This window comes from Eumetopias jubatus, unplaced genomic scaffold (genome assembly GCF_037043125.1).
Source record: "Eumetopias jubatus isolate StellerSeaLion01/CBP00866 unplaced genomic scaffold, mEumJub1_p1.0 scaffold_7, whole genome shotgun sequence".
Classification (NCBI taxonomy): Eukaryota; Metazoa; Chordata; class Mammalia; order Carnivora; family Otariidae; genus Eumetopias; species Eumetopias jubatus.
In genome coordinates, this window is record NW_028274813.1 from 3,277,784 (window position 1) to 3,299,614 (window position 21,831).

Consider the following 21,831-nt stretch of genomic DNA (forward strand, 5'->3'; position numbering starts at 1 on the left):
TGGCCAGCTCAGTACCCTTTGAGGGGAGACTCTGAGAAGAGCTGCCATCAGGAGACACACATCATCTCAGACTGCTCGAGTAAGAATGGACACTCGCTCGCTGGGCACTGTTCTAGCTGCAGAGGGACAGGCGAATGGGTGCTGAGGCTGACGCAGGACACACCTCTGCTTCCAGACTCAAAGGGCACAAAGCAATGCGCCATACTGAGTCAGACTGGCAGAGGCAGCTGCATCAAGCAGTTCTGGGGCAACTTCCTCTGAGTCTATACTCCTCCTGGGTTCTGCAAGCCCTCCAAGCTGTACACGGTCGGGGGGGAAGTAAAGCTCCTTACAAAATGAAGAGGTCCATTCAATCTACAAGAGTGGCCGCTCAATCCCCTGAAATCCAGCAACCTACACAAGGTCCTGTAAGAATTCACGCAAGGTGAGCACAGGGGCCATACCTAGCTGGGAAAGGTCCAGCCGCGTCCAGTGCATGCCTGTGGGGCAGCTCTTGGAGAGTGTCCTGATGAACACCTGGCCGAGGGTGTCCAGGGCCCACAGAGCGTCCTGGCAGGCGGCGTACGCCCTCATCTCTGCATCGGGAGGCAGCTGCACCGTGGAGGGGCGGGACTGAGCATTCTGGGCGCTGACGCTGCACAGATCCTTGCTGCTCTGGCACAGCCACAAGGAGCTTCCTGCGGAGAAGGTTCGTATTTGTCACTGACAAGATGCACGAGGCAGCCCTGGCCCTTGGGCAGCTGATGTGTGCCGCCACTCCCACCTCCCAGGACCACTGCTGAGCAGGAGTGCTCGACGGACCAGAAGTCAGAAGTCAGAGGCGGACCCCATGGCCAGCCAGTTAAGACATAAGCCTGAGATGTTCTAAAGGGAGGAAAGAAAGCTTCTGAGACCTGGTGAAGGCTACAGTGTTGGCTCAGCGACTCTGACCTTGGACGTTTCATAAGGGCTGGGAAGTCTTTGGCTGGGGAGACTGTGACTGGTGCGCTGGAGAGTGAGGTCAGCAATTCTTCAGAAGGATGGATCCACAGTTCCCCTGTTCTGGTCTGGCGGGGGGTGGTTTGTGTGTGGGTGGGCACATCGGGGGGAGGCTCCTGGGGAGACGTGGAAAGCTAGAACGCCGCCTCTCCCCATTCTCTCCTCAAAATCCACCCTCGCCTCCTCTCCACCATATTTATACAGTCTTTTAGACTTAACAGACTGAGTTTAAAATGCAGATAACCCCTGGGAAAGTTCAAGGTTCCATCATTATATATATTATCTAAAACTTGTGGCCAGATAGGTTTTAGAATTCACAACTTTTTTGGATTTTGAAAACCTGAGGTAATGGGTATGCCACATATTTAAGTAACAGCCTCAGGGAGCCAGGCAGCAATGAAATGCAGTAATGTTCCTGCCACAAAATGTGTGCATACTCATAATCGATGGATAAACAAGTAGCCTCACATCAGTTTGGGCCAGGTTTTGTTGCCAAATGCTTTTGTGCTAATCTCAGGATATAACCTACAGTTTTCAGAGCTTACAGATTTCAGAATTATGGTCAGAATGCTCAGGCGAGTAAACATTTTCCCATAATGACAAGTTAGCCAAGTTCTGGTGGGACTAATCGCTCAAACTAACCAGCTGCTTCCTCTGAACCATAGGCTTCATGGCATCTTCTCATCCGACCCTCAGGACAATCCTAGGAAGAGCCTTCAGCCACTTCCCAGAGGGGTCTCCTGGCTCACTGCTAGTGGCACTGCCTCTCCCGGCTCCAAACCCCATGCTCCAGGAGGGGAGGGGAGCTCTGACCGGAGTCAACGGGAGCTCTGCCCTGTAGGGAAGGCCTGTCCTAACAGAGCACAATCGTGGGACTTAGACTAGCCAGAAGCTGTAAACCAGATTGAAAGAGGTTGCTAGGAGGTGACAGAAGACTTCACAAGGGGAAATGAGAAGGTGCCCCATGAAGGCTGGTGCCTACCAACTGCAGTGCTATGGCCCTGTGACACATCATTGGAAGTCTCAGGCTGCCAGCCCCAGTAGGACACTGGATATTCCTCTCCTTCAGAATGACGCCCTGCCTTTAGACTCATTCAATGTCCCCACACCAGAGCCTTCTCTCCTGCTCAGGCCTATCCAGCTCCGGGGGCCTTGGCTCAGCCAACAAGGGCTGCTTGCCTGGGAAGCCACTGCATCGTCTCTGAGGCCCTGTCTCTGAGGTCCACACAGCTACGCCCCATCCCAACTAGGTCATGGTCAGAGCATGGTTTTCACTTTCAACTGCCAACCCATGCGCTTATATTTCTCAACCAACCTTCCTTTGTGGGAGCAGTGGAAGCCAGCACAAAGGCCCACTTTGTTGCAGAAGCTGTCCCACGGGGAACAACATTATTCCAGTAAGTGCCTAGAAGGAACCAAAAGGAAGTGTGTTAAAGAAAGAACAAGAGAACATACACACTCCAGAGCTTTAGTTCTAGACTACGTCAAAACCTCTTACAGCTAATTCCAGAATGCCCTTAAATTAGGAGGTCCACACCAGCCAGTGCTGTGAGGCCAGTCCCTTGTTTTTCCTTCTACACTGACAAGCAGAGCCACAGTCTTGCCCAGGGTTGGGGGGGGGGGGTAGTTGGAGAAAATTCACAAAGCAGGGCTTCACTCACACAAATGAAGCCCTCATGGGCACATGTGGATTTACACCACCAGTCACAGGTCTCACCAGAGGCTTGCGTTCTCCACAGAGCAGGAACTTTTCCTCTAGGAAATGGACTATTCCCTCTTACTATGCTCTTTACCTTTGGGTGGATCTTTTCATTTAAATGTGAAATTATGAACATAAAAATGAGCTCCATCTGCCCATCCTATATCATCACAGATTCCCACTAGAAACAGATCACACCATCCAAACACTGATACCCAAGTTGTAGGAACGACAGATTAAAAAAAAGGAAACCGATACAAAGCATAAAAATGCCTCTGTTACAAACACTTCACACACTGACACCAAATTATCTCCTGCAGTTGAGATCTTAAAGCTTTTCTTTCAGTGCTGGCTTTAAAGTGAAGCTGCTGATCGAGTCAATGTGAAAATAAAAGTGATTCACCCACCGATGAGATTTCCTTTAGCAACATGGAATTCATTCTTGCCCGAGGAGAGCCAGACGCCACTGTTGTTGACCCCTAGGAGGCTCGGCTGGCACTGTAGCTGCTGAGACCAAAACGCCATGCGTAGTTTATCTGCCACCCTTTCCACGGGCACTTGGGCCGCTGTGGCCACCGAGTGTGTGGCATGGATTATGGTCTGGAATAAGCTGCACTGGTCAAACACCACGTAGTCTGTGATGCTCACCTGGAGGTGGGGACGGAAAGACACCCTTCTCTTAGTGCAGCTTTGAGTGCCTTCTGTATGCGCGGCCCGAGAGCTGAGGTTTGGCCCATAACCGGCAAATACCCAGCATACATGTGGCACATGAGCACTTGCGTAAGCACTAAAGAAAGTCCGGCAGGACGCTGCCAAACCACTAACTGTAATTACTTCCGAGGGCCGGATTTAGACGGAGGGAAGAAAATGTTCATCTTCTGCTTTATACATTTTTATATAACAATGGCAGGATTATTTTTGTGATTACCTATGATCCCCCCCTCAGGCCCCTGAAGCCTTTTATTCTAGTCAGTGAGAAAGGGTCATTTTGCTTTTAAATTTAGGTATTTCCAGTGGACGACAGTGTACAATCCTTAGAATCATAATATGGGTTAAAAAAGGTATTATAAATAGGGTGATGGAAGTACTTTATGATCTAAACCAGGACCGTCGATAATTATACCAGTTCAACAGTGCAAACCGGGACCGTCCTGCATACGAAGGGCACAGCCTGGCTCAGGTGTGCAAGCCTCTTCTCTAACATTCCTGAAAGATACTTCTTCAGGGCAACTCTAGGAGAAGAACCTCTCTCTTCTTGGGCAGCTCTGGTTGTTAGAAAGCTCCTTCTAAGATGGTCAAAATCTGACTCCACGTGACTTCCACATATACTTCTGCCCCGTGGGGTTCGACTACAGAGAATGTTGCTCCCCGACTCCTAGGACAGCCTTGTGCAGGCCGCATTCCCAGGTCATGCACAATGAAATGCTGAGTGAAAGGGACACCATTTATTACAGGGAACTTAATTCTAATAAACAAAAACAAAAAGAAAATTATTGTAAAAATCAGTGCTTGATTAAGTGTACAAATCTGCCCTTATTCATCCATGAAAGGATTTGCACTAACTTGCACTAACTGCCCGAACTGAAGTTGAAGTGAATTATTGCTTTACCACGTCCGGACCCCGTGGCCCCCTTTCCCACTATCCACCAGCCTGGCTGCGTGGTCTCGTCATGGCCCACAGAACGCCGGGCCCAGAGCTCTGGGCCTCCCCAGGAGATTGCACACGCCAAGGCCACACAGAAAGTCTGTGACAGACTGTCTCGGCACCCAACACTTGCAGAGAAGCAGGATGCAAATTAAAAAAAAGAAAGGTTTAGCAGCCAGACATAAAGCTGGCTCTGGCCCTACAGAGAAATCAGTCTTAGAGTAATTAAAATAATTCTGCTTCCAAATACCTCAAAGATGATTCTGTCAAATTAAATTTCTCTCAAGATAATGTTCTGAATATGATGATAAAATGGTATCTAATTTTCTTTAGGCTACTTAAAAATGAAATGTGGTACATATATACATGTGTATTCATGTGTGTAAAACCACATAACATGCTTACCAGCATGGAGAAAGTATTTTAAAATCCCTTGTACAACTTTTCAAAGAGTATCAGACATATCAGAGACCTATGTACACATATACTTACTCATCAAAGAGCAAACACAACTTCTTTTTCCACATTCTCATCCGACAGACCCAAGGGCAGCTAATGAATGACCTGCCCTCAGCGCGGCAAGTCTGAGGCAACAATATGACCTGAGCCACTGGAGACAAACACTGAAGAGATGCTGCCAAGTTTCCAGCTGCTGAGGGTCAGAACCACCTCGCTGGCCACTGTGGGAGGCTGGGAGAGTGATAGCTACACTGAACGGTACCAAAAAGGGGCAGAAACAACTCCTTGAAAAACACATTCTAGGCCACCCTGGCTGGGACCAAGTCACGAAAAGTGAGCTTGCTTACATCCTCCTATTACGCAGAGTGTTTCCTTTTCTGGGAGCGTGTGGGAACATTCTCCTTTCTTTGTTGAAATGCCACTTGCTTAGAGGCCTTTGGAACAAGCGGGGAGAGATGAATTTTAATTGTAGGCTGGGTTTCCAAACCTGCTGTCTAGCTCTTCTTACCCCATGTGTTCAGAATTAAACATCATTATTACCTAGGTCTTCAAAAGGACATCACTGGGCTTAGTTAGCACGTAAGGATAAATTTCTAAGCAACACCGAAACAAAAAAAGAAATAATAAACAGAGCCTGTACATTTAAGCAAAGAGAGTTATACAAGTTACTTCCTACGATGAAAAGCCCTGGATGTTTCTAATGTGCTCAAATGCAGTGAAAAGTTTAACTCCTCGAAGAGTACAAGTGAATGTTCTTAATTTAATCCAACCTCTCCAATCTCTTTAAGGAGAAGGGCTCTGAACGGGGGAGACGCCCGGGGCCAGCAGCCCTGAGCTGAGCACCTACTTGCCACCAATGGTCGTCATCGCCCTGGGGCTTCTTGGAAGCGACGCCAGTTCTGAACCACAGGTTCCCTCGGATGTCCAGGGCCCACAGAGTCTGCTGGTCCCCGAGAGCTATACAGACGGCTTCCAAAGCTTGCCTTTCACTGGAAAGAGGGACGAGAACAGGGGAGTCAGCGCCCAGCCTGACTAGGGACGTGGGCTCCTGGGTGGGTTTAGACCGCACCCACAAGTTCCAAGGAAGGAAGCTCGAGGGTCAAGTTACGTCACTGTGCAGTAGATGTTGCTTCAACATGTGGCAGCTTCTGAAAGACACACTGAAAACCCAGCATGGTGGGGAAGGCCCCTGGGAGAAAAACACCCTATGTACGAGGGCACGTAGGGCGCCTCCACCTCACTGCTCCCTCCTGCACAATCGAGCCAGTGGAGGTGCCCTCCGTGTGCCCGGCTGTGTTGGGCAGCAGCTGGGCAGACGCTGCCTCTCCGCGGGCAGTGCCCGGCCCCGTCCTGTCCCTCTGGTAAAGCGCTCGCCAGCTTCGGGGCTCAGCTGGGCTGCGCTCTCCAATGTAGGACCATCTACGCTAACTGGCTCCGGGCAGTTACGTGGCTCCCGCTCTGGGGGAGGGCAGGGCTGGGGGCAGCCACCTTCGCACACCCAGCCCAGCCCCGCTGTGGCTCACAGGAGCTACTCGCTCACATTGACTGGGTTGCTAGATTCAAACTAAGAAGATCCTAGTTTAATTTTTCTAATCGGCAAAATGATTTGATGGTAATTCTATAATTAAAATTTTGAGTGGTATAAGTAACCAAATAAATTACCGTTCAGAGATCAATCACCATTGACTAGGATGACAATAAAGGAAAAATATTTGGCCCTAAACCACTGAGATGCTACACAGAAACCACCCGACAGCACTGGGCAGCACTAAACAGAAACTGTCGTGAGAGACTCGTGATCATGTGATGCTTGAGGTCACACAAGAGGGCGGCAGCATTTCAAAAAGCTAAGCTCTGACCCAGTGCCCAGTCTGCCGGTCAGAGCAGGCACAGGGCGTCTCCACGGTCAGGCTCCTGCCATCAGCTCTGACGATTCCAGAGAGCGCTATTACCACGGCGAGCCTCAGAGAAGCGGCTCTGCCCAGGAAAGGCTCCCACGGGTGCGTTGAGGGGACTCAGGCTGACAAAGAACCGAGGGTAGGACGAGCAAGACGCTGCAGACGTCCCCGCTCCTCCTCCCGGTACCTGGCGATGTCACACTTCCACTGCTCCCCTTCAGGGCAGAAGCTGCTCACGCCCTCCCGGTACAGGAGGGCTCTCTGCTCTGTCAGCGCCCACACCACGCTGTTTCGGGCTGCGACCTGGGACAGTGGGTATGGACAGTCGACCTTTACGGCTCTGGCACAGGGGCGATCCACACTGAGACCTGCCAGGGAGACAGACAGGAAGCCCCAAAGACACACAATCAGGACTTCACACCTCATTCACATTCTGCTGTTTGCGTCTTTTTTTTTTTTTTTGGTATTTTGCCATATTCTTTTGTAATGAGTATTTTGTCTTTTTAAGGTCTAGTCAACAAAAAAATGGTTAAGTTGTGCTTAAATATGGCATATATCTGAAGTGTTTTCAAATGCTCTCTGAAAACTGAAGGAATAACGATTCAGAATCTGCTGGTGTCCCAGAGTAGCTTAAGATGTTCTGGAAGAACAAGAAAGCCCAGGGCAGCAGAGCAGCCAGACCCTGAGCCAAGAGGACCCCCGCCAAGAGCAGCACATGCTTTACGGCTGTGCCCCTCAGAGCCTCAGAGCCCCCTCAGATCTGAGGCCTGCAGCCATCCTCTGCAGAGGAGCTCTGACAAAGCAGCTGCCCTCTCCAGCTCCTACCTGGTTGAGGAGGGGAGGTTCCCTAGATGAAAGGCGAGGTCCATCACACGGCCAGGCTATGGCAGGGCCAGAGCTCAGAGTCCCTGATGCCCCATCCAGGGCTCTTTCCCCCACCTCCTTGCAGCTTGTCTGCAGCCTGATAGCGTCCTGGGCAAGCTGGCAGAACAGCTGTTAACTCAAACCCCATACGCTGTGGTGTCAGCCCACAATCAGCCCTCAGTGCTCAAATGTGCTCCCTGACTGCTCACAGGAGCCCTATGGTACCACATCCTCGGTTGTTTCCCTCACGCTCAACCAGGGGGAGTCACCTGAGGGGCTTCTTACACCACACATCATCAGGCCAGCCCTGGAGACTAACATGGTAGGGCTGGTACTACTGGTTAACAGGGCACCCGTTCCTCAACCCCAGGCCAGAAGCACTTCATTTCCTCACCAGGAACAAAACTCAAGTGCTCGTGGAAACCGGATATGCATCTGCCTTTCAAGAGCTATTCCCACTTGAAAGGAGAGACCAGGGCCGGCACGTGGCCCAGGAGCTGGCGAGGCTGACCACCAGGGTGCAAGCAGCGGCTTCTAGGAGACGCTGGCCCTCCCACATGTGAGGAAGAGCCAGATGTGCAAAGACTTTCAATCTCAGAGAATCATCCCTGGCTGACAGTTCATAACAGAGATTAAAACAGTCTCCCCAAATCAGCAATATTAAATGGTTAGAAGATGGATCTTTACGTAAATCCAACATGGCCTCCTGACAACCAAAAAAGAGCGCCCGCCCCATATCCTTTCCAGATGCTGATAAATCACATTGCCTTTGGAAACTCATATCCCATTTTGCTGACGGTACAGAAACACTCCCTCTCGTTACAGTTTATGTTTAATAAACAAGTCCCACTGAGTCTCCTCCAGCAGCTGACGGTTCCCCTCAGGGCAGTTTATTAGGACAAGTTGAACTGCTACTTAGATCAAATGATTCCTCCTTGTTTCTTCCTGACCCACATCTAAGTAAGTATACAGAAGCAGGGCTTTGACCTGGCTGAAAAAAATCCAGCCATAACTTCAAGGAAAAAACGATTCTAATGTCATTTCCCTATTATTCTTTCCCCTTAAGATCTGACATGGCAGCATAAGTGACAGGCAACGGTGAACCTTAGGTTAACCTAAGGAGAATGAGAATCTGTTTCTGTATCTCACTAAATAACCCTATTAAGTCTTGCCCTAAATTTGTCTGGGGTTGAATGTGAGTCAGTAGCAGGAAACTGCTAATATATTCCAATGGCAAATACTCTTTTTCCAGGAGTATTTTGATTTAAATTGATTTGTAGCCCCTAAGGCATTGCGATGGCTCTAAGCGTGTCCCTAACAAGGCGAGGGGCAGTAAGAAGCAATCACCTCCCCACTGATGGGTGCTGGAGCACTGCCTCCAGTTACCTGTCTGCAGGTACAGATCTCCATTTGTCCTGATGATCCAGGCTGTGTCATCGCTCAGGGCCACAAACACTGCCTGGGGCAGGGCTTCATACCAGTGCCGCTTCCCCTTGATGGTCACTTTTCCACAAGCGAAAGCTCGGTTAGATTTCTGTTCAATCTTCCAAAGAAGGGCTCCTGTGGAAATAAACATTCTAATCACCATCCGATAAGTATGGAGAATCACTTACACCAAAAAGCTTCATTCTGGTCGCTGTGGGGGAGAGAGATTTCTAGAACCTCTCTCCCTCTTTTGCTTCTACCCGCAGCACCAAGGTTTGGGTCCTTGGCCACCACCCACCAGCTGTGTGGCTTCGGGTGTCAAGTCACCTACGGTCTCCATGCCTGACTTCCTTCTCTGTACCTTACAGGGCTGCTAGGGAAACTGGAGGTGAGAAGAGACCAGTGACACAGCACACTGAGCCGGACAGACCTCAGGCATCCTGATGCGGACAGTGGCAGTGCTGACGCGGTTAAGTCAGGAGGCACAACTCGTGCCCCACCACAGGTTGAAAAGTCCTAGAGGGATTCGGATGGGGTCACCTCTGGACCAACTGAGGGAGAAGATGCACGGAAAGGAGGCGTTTGAGCTGGGCTGTCCTTTTTTTACTCAGAAAGGGATTCTGACAAACAGAGATGAAGAAGGGGAGGGAAGGAGGAAGATGTAGATGGAGGGTGTGACACAGGCCAGGCAGCCACGTGTAAGAAACCACCAGAGAATCACCAAGAGCACAGCCAGGCTGGACTAGAGGGCCTACAGGGAGAACTGAGGTGAGAGGAGAAAAGCGAGACAGACGGCTAAGCCCGAAGCACACTGTGAACACCGTGGGCTCTGCACCCCTCTCAAGACGTGGGCACTGCAGGACAACTCAGTCAGCTACACTCCTCTGGTGGGGACAGAATTCTTACTAGATCAACGAGGGCCGGAACGTTTTGGAAGCACAAAGTAATCAATAGAATCAGGACAGAACCAAAGTTTCTAAATGGCTGGGGAGACAAAACCAGAAGTAAATGACAGAAACAATTAAAACGCACAATTATATAACGCCAGCTAATGAAGTAGACTATGATCTCAGCCATTCTCTAAGGAAAAATATCTTTCAAACAAGTGAAGAGATAAAACAACCTTGAGCAAACTGGTATTTTAAATAGTGACAAAGACCAGGAAGAGTTCAAGGAAATCCATCCGAAACACAGTAAAATTATGGGGGACGAGTCTAAGGTCAAAGAGTACGTTTTGTCTGACTTCTCCTCCAATGTCCTAACAATAAGAAGTTACTATGAAGCAAACACACATAAATACTTCTATTCTACCTATCTACCCCCTAAGAGGTGAAGTGGCCAACATTACGACAAAGCAGATGAGCAAATGATTCTGGACAGGGAAGGGAGGTACAGGCTGAAAGCCTAGTAGAACCTCATTCAGGAAATGTCTGCTCCAGTTCACTAAAAATGGTTAGCCTGACCATGGCTTGCAAGAATGAACGCATTTTTCTTTATACTCAGGGAGTAGATGATTCAGCCAAAGCATACACATCGCTCATTAAAGAATAATTTCTAGAAAGGAACCCAAATAATCTGAACATATCCCACATATTCAGTTGCTTTAAAGCAACACTAAGAAACAGGAACACAAGAGCGCCTGGGTGGCTCAGTCAGTTAAGCGTCCAACTCGATTTTGACTCAGGTCAAGGCCTCAGGGTCGTGAGATTGAGCCCCGTGTTGGGCTCCGTGCTGGGTGTGGAGCCTGCTTAAGCTTCCCTCTCTCCTTCTCCCTCTGCTCCTCCCCTCCCATAAAAAAAAGAAATAGGAACACGTTTTTATAAGGGGCTAATACGTTAATCTCTCTCAAAAAAATCCTTCAGCATTCAAGCAAATGGTTTGTGTAGCTTATAAAAACATGTTCATGTATTCCCATTACAATTAATTTAAAAAATTTTCAAACTAAACATCCATGTATTGGATATTTATTAATTGAAGTCAAATGAAGCAACCCCTGTTCTTTGGAGAAAACCCCCCAAACGTGAGGGCACTGGCCAGCGTGCTGCATGGGCCAGTTACACCGGCCGGACAGGGAGCCGGGGAGGCCAACCTGAGGGTGAGACCGCCACCTGCTGGACGGCGTCCTCAAACTTCTGCCAGCGGAGCCCAGCGCCCGGCAGTGCACTGCAGAACAGGCTGCCTTTGTAGTCCAGGCACCAGAGGTACTTCTCGGAGACCGCCAAGCTGAGTATGCCATAGCCGGGACCAGAGTATCCCATCCAGCTTTCTGCAAACTAACAAGGACAGAGCCTGGTGAGTTCTGTAGCAGAGCACGCAGCTGCACCGTCGTGCTGTCGTCAACAAGACAAGCGTGCAGGGTTATCACTCAAGTCACAGAGCTGAGGATTTCTGAGAAGCCATGCAGGGACTGCTATCTTTCGACCATACTCTGAGAGAAGCGTTCTGAAATGGGAGCTGTCGTCCCTCGCTAGGACCCCAGAGCATGCCTGGGTAAGGCTCTGTCATGTCAGAACACCCTTCCTAATGCAGTGTTTACATTAAAATGACCTAGCTTGGGGCGCCTGGGTGGCTCAGTCGTTAAGCATCTGCCTTCAGCTCAGGTCATGGTCCCAGGGTCCTGGGATCGAGCCCCGCATCGGGCTCCCTGCTCCGCGGGAAGCCTGCTTCTCCCTCTCCCACTCCCCCTGCTTGTGTTCCTGTTCTCGCTGTGTCTCTCTCTGTCAAATAAATAAATAAAATCTTTAAAAAAAAATGACCTAGCTTTATGCATAGGTGTACTGCACTTCACACAACGTGCAGATCCGTGTTTTGTGCATCGGATCCTCGCAGATGCACGAGGATGAGCAGCACTACCAACATCTCTGTGTCTTTACCCTCGAGTTTTAAGCGTGGTCCCAATCACTGGACACAGGACACATCATGTGGCTGATGGAAATCTGGCCAAGATACTCTGGCTGAATTTTATAGACTGATGTTTTCTTGCTACAATTCTTTAAAAAAAAAAATCAAAGCTAAATGAAGTCTTTGCAGTTTTAACAGTTTTCTGAAACTACAGGAGAAAATCAATGTGCTTGCATGGTCACCCAAATACGGAAGTTCACTTCAGAGAGAATGGTACCCGCCTCTTCTCAATTCAGCCCTACACCCCATGACGAGCCCCCACCCCAATGCCACAAAATCTCTTGGCTTTCTAGCTACCGAAGGGGAGGAGCGGGGGAACCACGAAGGGAGGGAGAAGTCCTCCAAGTGCCAGGTTCCCTCTCACTTAGGGGAGCGTTTTTCTAAAGTTCTGGCCTAGAATCCCAGTAGCCCGCCCCCATGACACATGGTCTGCCTGTCCAGTGCATCCCTGGGTGGGCGCCCTCTCACACTCCCCACAGCCCTGCACTTTGCTCGCCACCATCGGCCGAGAGTCTTGCTCAACTGAGATGATCGACATGCATGTCTGGCTCCTCCCTGAGAATCTGAGATCTGGATAGGCTATCCACACCCTGCACCAGCCAACACCGAACACGGGGCCTGGCAGCCAAAGGCACTCAAGAAAGGATGGGCACAGGCAAAACTGAGTGTAAGGTCTAACCTTTTGGCATTTGTCGCCAAACAAGTAAGCAGTGCATTTCACTGCCAAGGCAGGACAGCACAGAGGCTGAGGGGGGGGTCCTGGAGCCAGCCTTGCCCCTCACTTGCTATGTGACCTGTGCAAGCCATATAACTAAGTCTCGATTGCCTCCACTGTAAAAAGGGGACCACACAGTACCTACTTCATGGTTTATTTAGTTCTTAGAGAAGTAAATGAGTTGAACTTACAAACTGCTTTGCATGGTGCCTGGCACGTGACAAGAGCTACCCAAACAATACGTGTGATTAGCACTGAGAGAATCCAGCAGTACATTTGGGGAAAGTACCCATAAGTTCACACTCATAATCTACACTTCACAACGACTTAGTAGGAAAAGTGATAATACCTGGTTAGTTTTGAAGTCAAATACACTGAATTATAATTACTTGCTAAGAAAACTAAGTACTCTGAAAAAAATCTCTTTTTTTATGTAAAATGACCAAGAATAACCATCCTTAACTACATGGGTTGGGTGGACCCTCAGGAAACCGGCCCACCCCAAACCCACATACCTGATCCGACTTTAGCAGCCCAGCGTCATCTGCGCCAGGCTGGCTCAGGTCCTGCAGCGAACGACTACCACCGAGCTCTGTCATACTGGTCTCCGAGGAAGAGGAAGGCAACCCGTGGGCATAGATGTCCTCCTCGTCACTGGACGTCAACGCCTGGTCCCGTGAAGGCTGCTCAAGCCGAGGCTCACGAGTGCGAGCCGCTGAGGCGGAGACCGGGGCTGTCAGCTGTCCTCCGACACTCCCCGCGTCACATTCCGAGGCAACCATTTCCTTCAGGCCTATGTCACTGTCAGTGACAGTGTGCCAGGGATGTGAGCCAAGGTGGCCGGGGCCCCCCATGTGTGTGAGGGAGCCCTGCTCCTCGCTGGGCTCCTCAGCAAAGCCTTCGTCAGCTCTGGTCCCCGGCAGCCGCTGCTCGGCGTGGGGGGCCCAGCTGAGGCTGGAAGGCACCGGGAGGGAGTCCAGGAAGGGAACTTCACAAAAAGTGCTTTGGGGGTCATCAGGCATGTCCTCCGCTTCCCGGGCCTCTGCAGAGCTGTCCTGTTCTCGACAGGGTGACTGTCTGCTATTCAGTCCATCGTCTGCGGGACAAGGTTCCTCTCTGAGCTCTGTAACGTCACTACCTTCCACAGCTTCCCTCAGCTCCAAGAGTGAAGTCCACACTCCACTGTGTGGCTCTGTGTCGTCTGCACGGTTATATCGAGGGAGTCCAGGTCTGTCGCCATTCCCTTCATTCAGGACGTCAGGGGCAGGCTCCGGCACCTCCAGGACACTGAATGCCTCAGGGTCATTATTTTCCTGCAGGACACCATTCACCTCACCACTAAGGTTACTCTCCTGGTCAGGAGACTCTGTGCTCGACCGATCCACGATGCTGCCCAAACTTGAGGTCATGGACAGCAGGTCTATGCTCAAGGACTGGGGACTGTCACCCGGAAATTCATAGCAGGGAGTCGATTCAAGGGAGCTGTGGCACGTGTTCCTGCTTCCACCTTCTAATTTAAAATAAGAATGTTTAAAATGGGGTATGACTCCACATAAAGAATAAGAGACTAAAAAACACAATTTTGGCTCAAGAAAAAAATACATTTTAAATGAAGGATATGTAAGTGGTGAAGAATACATCTCTCAAGTATGAATTATCCCCATGCAGAGATGTTTTAAATGGATGCAAACATCAGACACACTGATGGGCTCTATGCCCCACTCAAGAAATGTTAACGGAGGAAAACAAAGGGAAGGATGGACCGCAGACCAGTTGTTTAAAATTATTAAAATGCTTAGCAATCTGGTAAGTATGTATAACTCGAGAGGCCTAAAAGGAACCAAGGAGTAAAAAGTTAAACCATTTCTATGTTAAATCCCATGCCCGGTAACCTATCTAACACTAAACGTAAAATGACCCATTTAGACACTGGCATAAATCTTCTGTTTCCATGACTTTCCATCCAGGCTCATAGCGTCTCTGGTCTAATACATGCTATACATAGGTATATCAAAATTTTTATTTAAATATTGAGAAGTATAACCCAGACCCATCAAGCAGGGTGGTAAGTGCACAGGTGTCTGTTATATTATTTACACCTCATGAAGGTATAACACACTTGTTTTCTGAAGGCCTTCTCTGCTTCTCATTGAGTGGGCAAGTGCTCATTCAGTGAAAGCAGCACTACCAAAAAGTGTGTAAGAATGCCCCCGAGGAAGCAGGAGTCAGTGTGTGCTTTGCCACGGACGGTACCTGTCTTCTTCTTCCTCTTCTTTTTTACTTTCAGAGGCTTCACGACAAGCTCCTGGTCAAAGTCTTCTGAGCTAATCACGCTGAATCTCTGTGAGGCGGGCTGGCTGCCCCTCCCCACCTCTGGAGGTGCCTGGAGCCCGGAGCCACTGTCGGCGGAGTTGAGTGAGCTGCTCCTGCTCCTTGGCTCACTGGCCACGGAGCTGGCCACGGAAGAGCCCCTGAGCCTCGACTCAGAAACCGGGGTCCCCGATGGCTTCTCCACATGCTGCCCGGGGGCCTGCTCTGCACATCCTGGCGTCTCCAGACCATCTCGCCCTGAGAAACAAGGGTGGTGTGTTACTGCTGGTTATCCAAGAAAGTCGACGCACTCCTACACAGGTCTGCTAACCCTAAATACCCACCTGCTAAACTCAGAAGACTGGCGAAACTATAAGAATCGCACAAAACAGTCCAACAAATGGTTCTGTGCTCCAGGAAGCTCACACACCAAAATCAGGAAAATGGTTTGTCATGGCTATATTTTCTGTAAATAGCTCAACAGGAAGCGGACACTACTAAGCATACAGCATTTCTCACATCAGTTCACAAATAATTCCTAAAGAAGTCAAATGACCTAAGAAAAGGGCTTAGTGATATCCCCTACTTAGACCATGCCTTAAATGTAAAAGAACTCAAAAGGCACTTGAAAAATATATGTGTACCTATATTTCTTGAAATTTAAGGGGAGAAAGGGTATTTTCCATGAGAACAAACCCACCACAGAGAAGCACATCAATGAAGTCAGCGTCCAGTTCGAGCCGAGAGTGGCATGAGGATCTGGCTGTGGAAGGTCAAGTCACCTTGCTCTGTGCCCATGAACAAGAGCCAGCAAGTTTCTCACTTTCATGGACTTGTCCTTCTCAACACAACACCACAAGGTCACCATGGCCATAACAGTTCCATCCATAGCGCTCTCTACGTAGAACAGGACTATGGACCACTTCGATCCACTCAGCCATCCCTTGGATACCGAGTATCCACTCTGTGCCCGACACTGTTCCGGGACCATCAAGTAGATGGATGGGAACTGCTGTCCTCTTGTGAGGATGGTCAGGGGCAGACTAGGGGCCGTGGTGTGCACAACTGGGGACGGACAGGCAGGACTGTGCTCGGAGTGAAGCCTGGCCAGGGAAGCAACTCGTCCAAGATCACACAGTTGGTAGCAGGTCTTGGTCAAGAGCTGTCCTGTCCAATACAGCGCCACTGTCACATGTAGCTAAATTCAAAATCAAACACAATTTAATACTGTTGCATCCCCCACATTCCAAGCACTCAGCCACTGGTGGACAGTGCAGAAACTGAGCGTTTTCATCACCGCAGAGAGGCCCCACTGAACAGCTAGGTCTGGAGCTTACTTCCCTCCTATAAGCCGCCCTGCCCCTGACCACACCATGTAGGTGCCAGCTCATAAACTCAAGACTCAGAGCTTATTCACTTTCCACAGAAATTATAATTTGGAATGGCCGCTATCCTGACTTACCCTCTGACTTAAGAAGTAATTCACCCACACCCCGCCATCTCTTAAGAGACGGTAAAATTGGGGCCAAGATAGCCCTTACGACATTTTCATCTTTTCAAGTCCTAAATATCTGGCTCATGAGAGACTGTTTGGGATACTTTCCTTCTAACTACACTTTGTATTCTAACATTACAGAAAGACAAAACGCAGAGTTACGCTTGGGGGCCCAGGAGCCTGCCGCCAGGAGCTCCTCTTCCTCACCTTGCCCCCCACTCTAGAAGGCCTCGGGTTTGCAACCGGCCCACCCGCTTGGGTCCAGGACCTCTACTCCCTCCCCTGCAGTGACTCAGACACCAGCTGGTGCTGGTGAGAGCAGAAGTCACAGCAAAGATGCCCCCAGGGCCAAGATACCTCCAAGCCCATGGCTACAGCAGAAGGTCCACACTTCTGACCAATGTAGCCAAGCAGAAGAAGCAGGGGAAACGTCGACTGAAGCAGAAATCAGAAGACAGGGCTGGTGGATTTGGGGCTTGTCATTTACCCCCCAGTCCTTGGTTTTCTAATCTGTGGAACGGGGACACCATGGATTAACACTCACTCACTCAGGGCTTCTATGTGCCACGTGCTATGTCGGGGCACAAAGTTGAACCACAAGACCCTTGCAACAAAAAGTTTATTTTGTGAGGTAAGGACATGGTAAGTAAGTAAATGGCTCTCCAGTCACAAGAGTGGTAGGAGGGGCCCCTGGGAACTCAAGTGAAGACAGGGAGAGGCTGACTTAACTAAAGCACTCAGGAAAAGTATCAAAAGATATAGTAAGACCTGAAGTGGGTCTTAAAAAATGAGTGGGGAGAGAACAGAGGGCAGCATACCGACAAAAGCAGGCCATGTCGGGGAGCACCACACACCTAGCACACAGACGTGCCTGGGGCGCTGGGAGTGGCAGGAGCCCGGAGAGAGCTGGCAGTCGTGGCAGGGGGTGCCCTGCACACCAACCTAGATGTGGTGGCCTGCAAGCAAGGAAGGGACAGGGCTGCCTCCAGCTCCGGGAGGAGGGTGGTCTGGCTGGGGAAAGGCAGTGGCAGGGCTACCTGCCTCACGTTTCCCACAGGCTTGTCATGAGCATCAACCGAGATGCCTGTGAAACTGCTCCGTGAACTCCAGAGGCTACACACGTGCAGGGGCTCTGGGCCACACGGATGTCCCCGGTGTGCCGCTCACATCCCCCCCAGAGGTGGTGTCTTTGGTACCTCACTGCACTTCCAAAGCCCCAGTCTCCTCATCTACAGAACCAGTACCTTCCATTTAGGGTTGTGTTCAGGATTTTATGAGGTCATGACTGTTAAGTGCTTAGCAGTCTCTGGAACATAGTGAGAACAAAGTGAGTGACAGAGAGGTCTCTCCTCCTCCACCCCACATGGCTGTTGTCAGCATCAGGAACAAGTTCACTGATGAGACCCAAGTATACAAAGTACCATGGATGTGTGCATGAGAACACGTATTAAGATTCTTTGCTCATTAGAATCTGGGCTTGTATGAATTACAAAGAAAAGTCAAAAGCACAGAGAATTATCAGTGCTGTAAGGAGTAACTGTGTGGAGGGTAAAAGATATATTCCAGATAACAGATTTCAATGTTCTAAAGTCTTGGCAAGTCTCTATCTTTGGAAGTATTAATCCCACACGCAGAGTCAGAGTACCAGCGACCAGTCATGTGGGTGCTGAGTTTTCCTCATGACTCGTCTGGCCTCCCCAGCTTCCAGACCTATGGAACCACTTTACCAAATGTGAGGTTGTCTGATGTGAGACTTAAAATAGGTAAGCTTCAAAAAAAGCATTGTAAACCATCTTTTATGACTCATACGGGGGGCGCCTGGGCAGCTCAGTGGGTCAAGCGTCCGACTCTTGGTTTCAGCTCAGGTCACGATCTCAGGGTTGTGAGACTGAGCCCTGAGTTGGGCTCGGCACTCAGCGCGGAGTCGGCTTGAGATTCTCACCCTTTGCCCCTCCCCCTGTTTGCACACATTCTCTCTCTGAAACTAAACAAAATATCTTAAAAAAAAAAATCATAGGAAACCCTCCAAATACTTCCCTTGTTTAAATAAAGCTACAGTCATTTAACTAACAAAGTAATGGTAAGGTTTATAAATTATGAACTACAATTACATATACACGGGTACATTTTATAACAAATACAAACCTATTGATGCTAGTCCTTCAGGTCTGCTTGAAATTCTTATAATGTTCCTATCTCCCTTTAAGAAAAATATTTCATTTTCTGTGCAGGAAACAGACACGATATCACCTGATCCTTCCAAACCAGCAATTGTGGCCTGTCCAAAAAAGAAAAGAAAAAAAAAAAAAATCACACAACCAGGCAATAGTAATAGTTGAAAGCATACAGACATGTGCAGGAATCCAAATGAGTCAAATGACAGCTGTGCTTTGTTGGCCCACTTTCTGAAACTTAAAGAGTAAACGAACGCAAAGGTAGGGAGTATCCGACAGGTACACGACCTGGAGTCATAAACCTTGCTAGTGAATTCATGAGCCTGAGAGAACAGCTCACCGAACCTCTGAGCGCTGGGAGCCGTGTCCTGCCTGGCTCCCCTCCCCGCAGCACATGGAGCACATGCTCCTCGGCAGGACCTGCCCGTCAGCCTCACACAGCTGCCCTGGTCTGCACTTCAGGTGCCCTGAGCGGAGCAGGCCTTGTTCCCCCAAGATGCCACTGCTCTGCCCAAACTCCTTTCCTGACTCTTGTCTACTGGGAGAGTTCCAACTCGATTCAGACATCACCTCCTCGGGAAACAGTCCCTGGGGAGCTCAGCCTTGGTGGTACTGCCTGGGACTCATCACAGCTCACAGCACTTTGTACAAATGCCCACAGGGAATGCTGCTCCTGGTCTAGAGTGATGTGCTGACCGGTCTTGACCCCTACTGTGTGCACTCCCGCAAGAGAGACGAGTGGACACTGCAATTCATGGCTCCGAATGAATGGAGAGAGAGGACGCCTCTAACACCATCTGAAAACAGGACATCCAGAGTCTGAATGATTTTAAAACATTCTCTTGTCGGCTAATAATACAAACAAGAGGTAGTTCACTGTAGAGAGAAAAAGGGCCTGAATTCTTCAATTTTAATTTTTTTTAAAAGATTTTATTTATTTGACAGCGAGACAGAGAAAGAGCACAAGTAGAGCAGCAGGCACAGGGAGAGGGAGAAGCAGGCTCCCCGCTGAGCAGGGAGCCCGATGTGAGACTCCATCCCAGGACCCTGGGATCATGACCTGAGCTGAAGGCAGATGCTTAACTGACTGAGCCACCCAGGCGCCCCTCTGTTAATTTTTAAATAATCCTGATGAACATCCAGAAACATGCCACTAATCTGAAAGCTGCCCATCATGTTGCCACACAGACTCTGATGGCAGCCACGTCTGCACATGGACAGCCCCTTGTCTCGTGAAGTTAATTACACCTGTTGCAGAAAGCATTGGGGGTAAGGGCTCAGAAGCAAGGAACCGATACACAGTCACCAAACCTCTCAACCCCACTGACTACTGAGAGCACACCCAGTTCAAAGAGTACCCAGAGAAAGAAGAAAACTTAAGTTGTCTGTGAGTGGAAAAGAATACAAAAATGCCTTTTCAAAGTGTTCCTGAAGAAGAGAAACCAGCTCAGGGCTAAAAGGCAGCTTGGTGGCCCTAGCCCAGCTCACCCTGCCCTCCAGTTCCAGGTGAGGGAGCCATGCCAGGCAGACGAGACTCCTGCTTAGAGGCAGAACAGCTAGAAGGTTCTACCAAAACCAAATCTATAAAATAATCAGACCCTTACTTGATTTCCCTGACTGGCCCAAAGGAAAAAGTGAAGCATTAGAATCAACGCTGTTCCTTCTATCGTTCTGAGACAGTCTGTAGATAAACATTGTAAATACACCCGAGATGTGGTACGATCATGTCACTTACCTGGTTGATGGTGTCTAGAAGGTAAATACTGTATTCATTCCAACTCAACACCCAGCCTTCTTGAAAGAAACACGAAACAAGCCCCAGGTGTTTCTCAGGTAAGCTGCAACCTCCCCTGTTGGAGGATTCCAGACGTGGGTACAGTTCAAAAGGCTTGACTCCTCCAGCAAAGACATCTTTTAAGATAAACGTGGCTTGAACAGTCCCATGGATGTCCGCCTTCCACAGTCGGAGCCCAGGCCGTGATGCGTACAAGGTCAGATCACTCTGCTTACAAAGTCCTGGTATAAAACAAGCTCCAAATTTCCCAGTGCTGAAATTACAAGAAAGAAAAGGAAAAGAAAAGGAAAGAAAAGGAAAGGAAAGGAAGAAAGGAAGAAAAAAGAAAGAAAGAAAGGGAGAGAGAGAGAGAAAGAAAGAAAGAAAGAAAGAAGCGATATGAACTGATTTAAAGTGACAGTTGTCAACCCTTGATATCAACTCTAACAAGAATTTTTTGGATAAGCCCAAACAAGATTGATGTTTTTTTCAAACCCTCTGCTATGGTTTGTTCTGTTGTTACTAGAACGACACTGTCATCTCTGTGTCTTCTGCTCCCCTAGCCCCCTCGCAAGTGTGCACCCGCTGAGCGTGCAGCCTGTCTCATGGCAACCGTTTTGGTGCTGTGCCCAGGGCTTTGTCCCCACCCTCTGGCTCAATCCTCACAGCAGCCCCATGAGGTATAGAGTACAGCTCCTGTCTCAGAGAAGAGGAAATGAGGCAGAAGCTGACAAATCCAGGTCTGACCATCCTCTCCCTGCTTGGAACTTCTGTTCCTTCTAACGCCTGACTGTACTCACTCCAGCATCCCAGTGAATGAGCGTCATGCCTACCATTGAGTCTGAACCCATCACAGGGACCAGCTTCCCTCTGGTCCCCAGGCATGGCAGTTTTCTATTTTTAAAATTATGAAATACCTAACACAAAAGAATGTATGTTTTATATAAATAATACATACTATTTTATACTATACACACACACACACACACATTTATAGGCATATAAAAGTTATGAAGTCTAGTAAATGAAATGCACACCCAGGAACCCATCCCTCAACTTCGGAAATAAATCATCAGGGACATGGGTGATGCTCTCCCGTGCTCCTAATGTTCCTGCCCTTCCATTCCCCAGGTGTGACCACAGACTGAATTTTGTGTTTGTTATTCCCTTGCTTCTACTATTATTGATAATTTAACCACATACCTAAGTATTCCTAAACACTACATATTTTTTAGTATTGTTTATCTTTCATTTGTATAAAAAAAGTATGATGCAATTATTTGTATACTTTTGCAACTTGCTTTTAACATTGTATTTCTAAGATTTATCTTTACTGATAAAAAAGCTATAGCTCATTCATTTTCACTGCCAGTTTGTCACAATATTTTTACTCACTCCCTGTTGATGGGTATTTGAATTATTTCTACTTTGTTATTTTAAACAACGGTGCTACGAGCATTTTCAAGCAGACCTCCTAGCACGCAAGTGTAAGAG

At 48.9% G+C, this 21,831-nt stretch overlaps 1 protein-coding gene across 3 annotated transcripts in view; it reads right to left on the reverse strand.

Annotated features, from left to right (window-relative positions):
* The window catches only part of TECPR2 (tectonin beta-propeller repeat containing 2), a 98,897-nt gene that overhangs the window by 39,477 nt on the left and 37,589 nt on the right, over nucleotides 1-21,831 (reverse strand). For all 3 annotated transcript variants that reach the window (XM_028099891.2, XM_088024440.1, XM_028099880.2), the window contains exons 6-16: nucleotides 20,299-20,611; nucleotides 18,535-18,667; nucleotides 14,838-15,152; nucleotides 13,100-14,094; nucleotides 11,058-11,241; nucleotides 8,930-9,103; nucleotides 6,867-7,047; nucleotides 5,629-5,770; nucleotides 3,085-3,325; nucleotides 2,294-2,383; nucleotides 444-677 (exon numbers count right to left, since the gene is read on the reverse strand). In XM_028099891.2, the coding sequence (XP_027955692.1) occupies nucleotides 444-677; nucleotides 2,294-2,383; nucleotides 3,085-3,325; nucleotides 5,629-5,770; nucleotides 6,867-7,047; nucleotides 8,930-9,103; nucleotides 11,058-11,241; nucleotides 13,100-14,094; nucleotides 14,838-15,152; nucleotides 18,535-18,667; nucleotides 20,299-20,611 (3,002 nt within the window). The remainder of the gene's footprint in view (nucleotides 1-443; nucleotides 678-2,293; nucleotides 2,384-3,084; nucleotides 3,326-5,628; nucleotides 5,771-6,866; nucleotides 7,048-8,929; nucleotides 9,104-11,057; nucleotides 11,242-13,099; nucleotides 14,095-14,837; nucleotides 15,153-18,534; nucleotides 18,668-20,298; nucleotides 20,612-21,831) is intronic.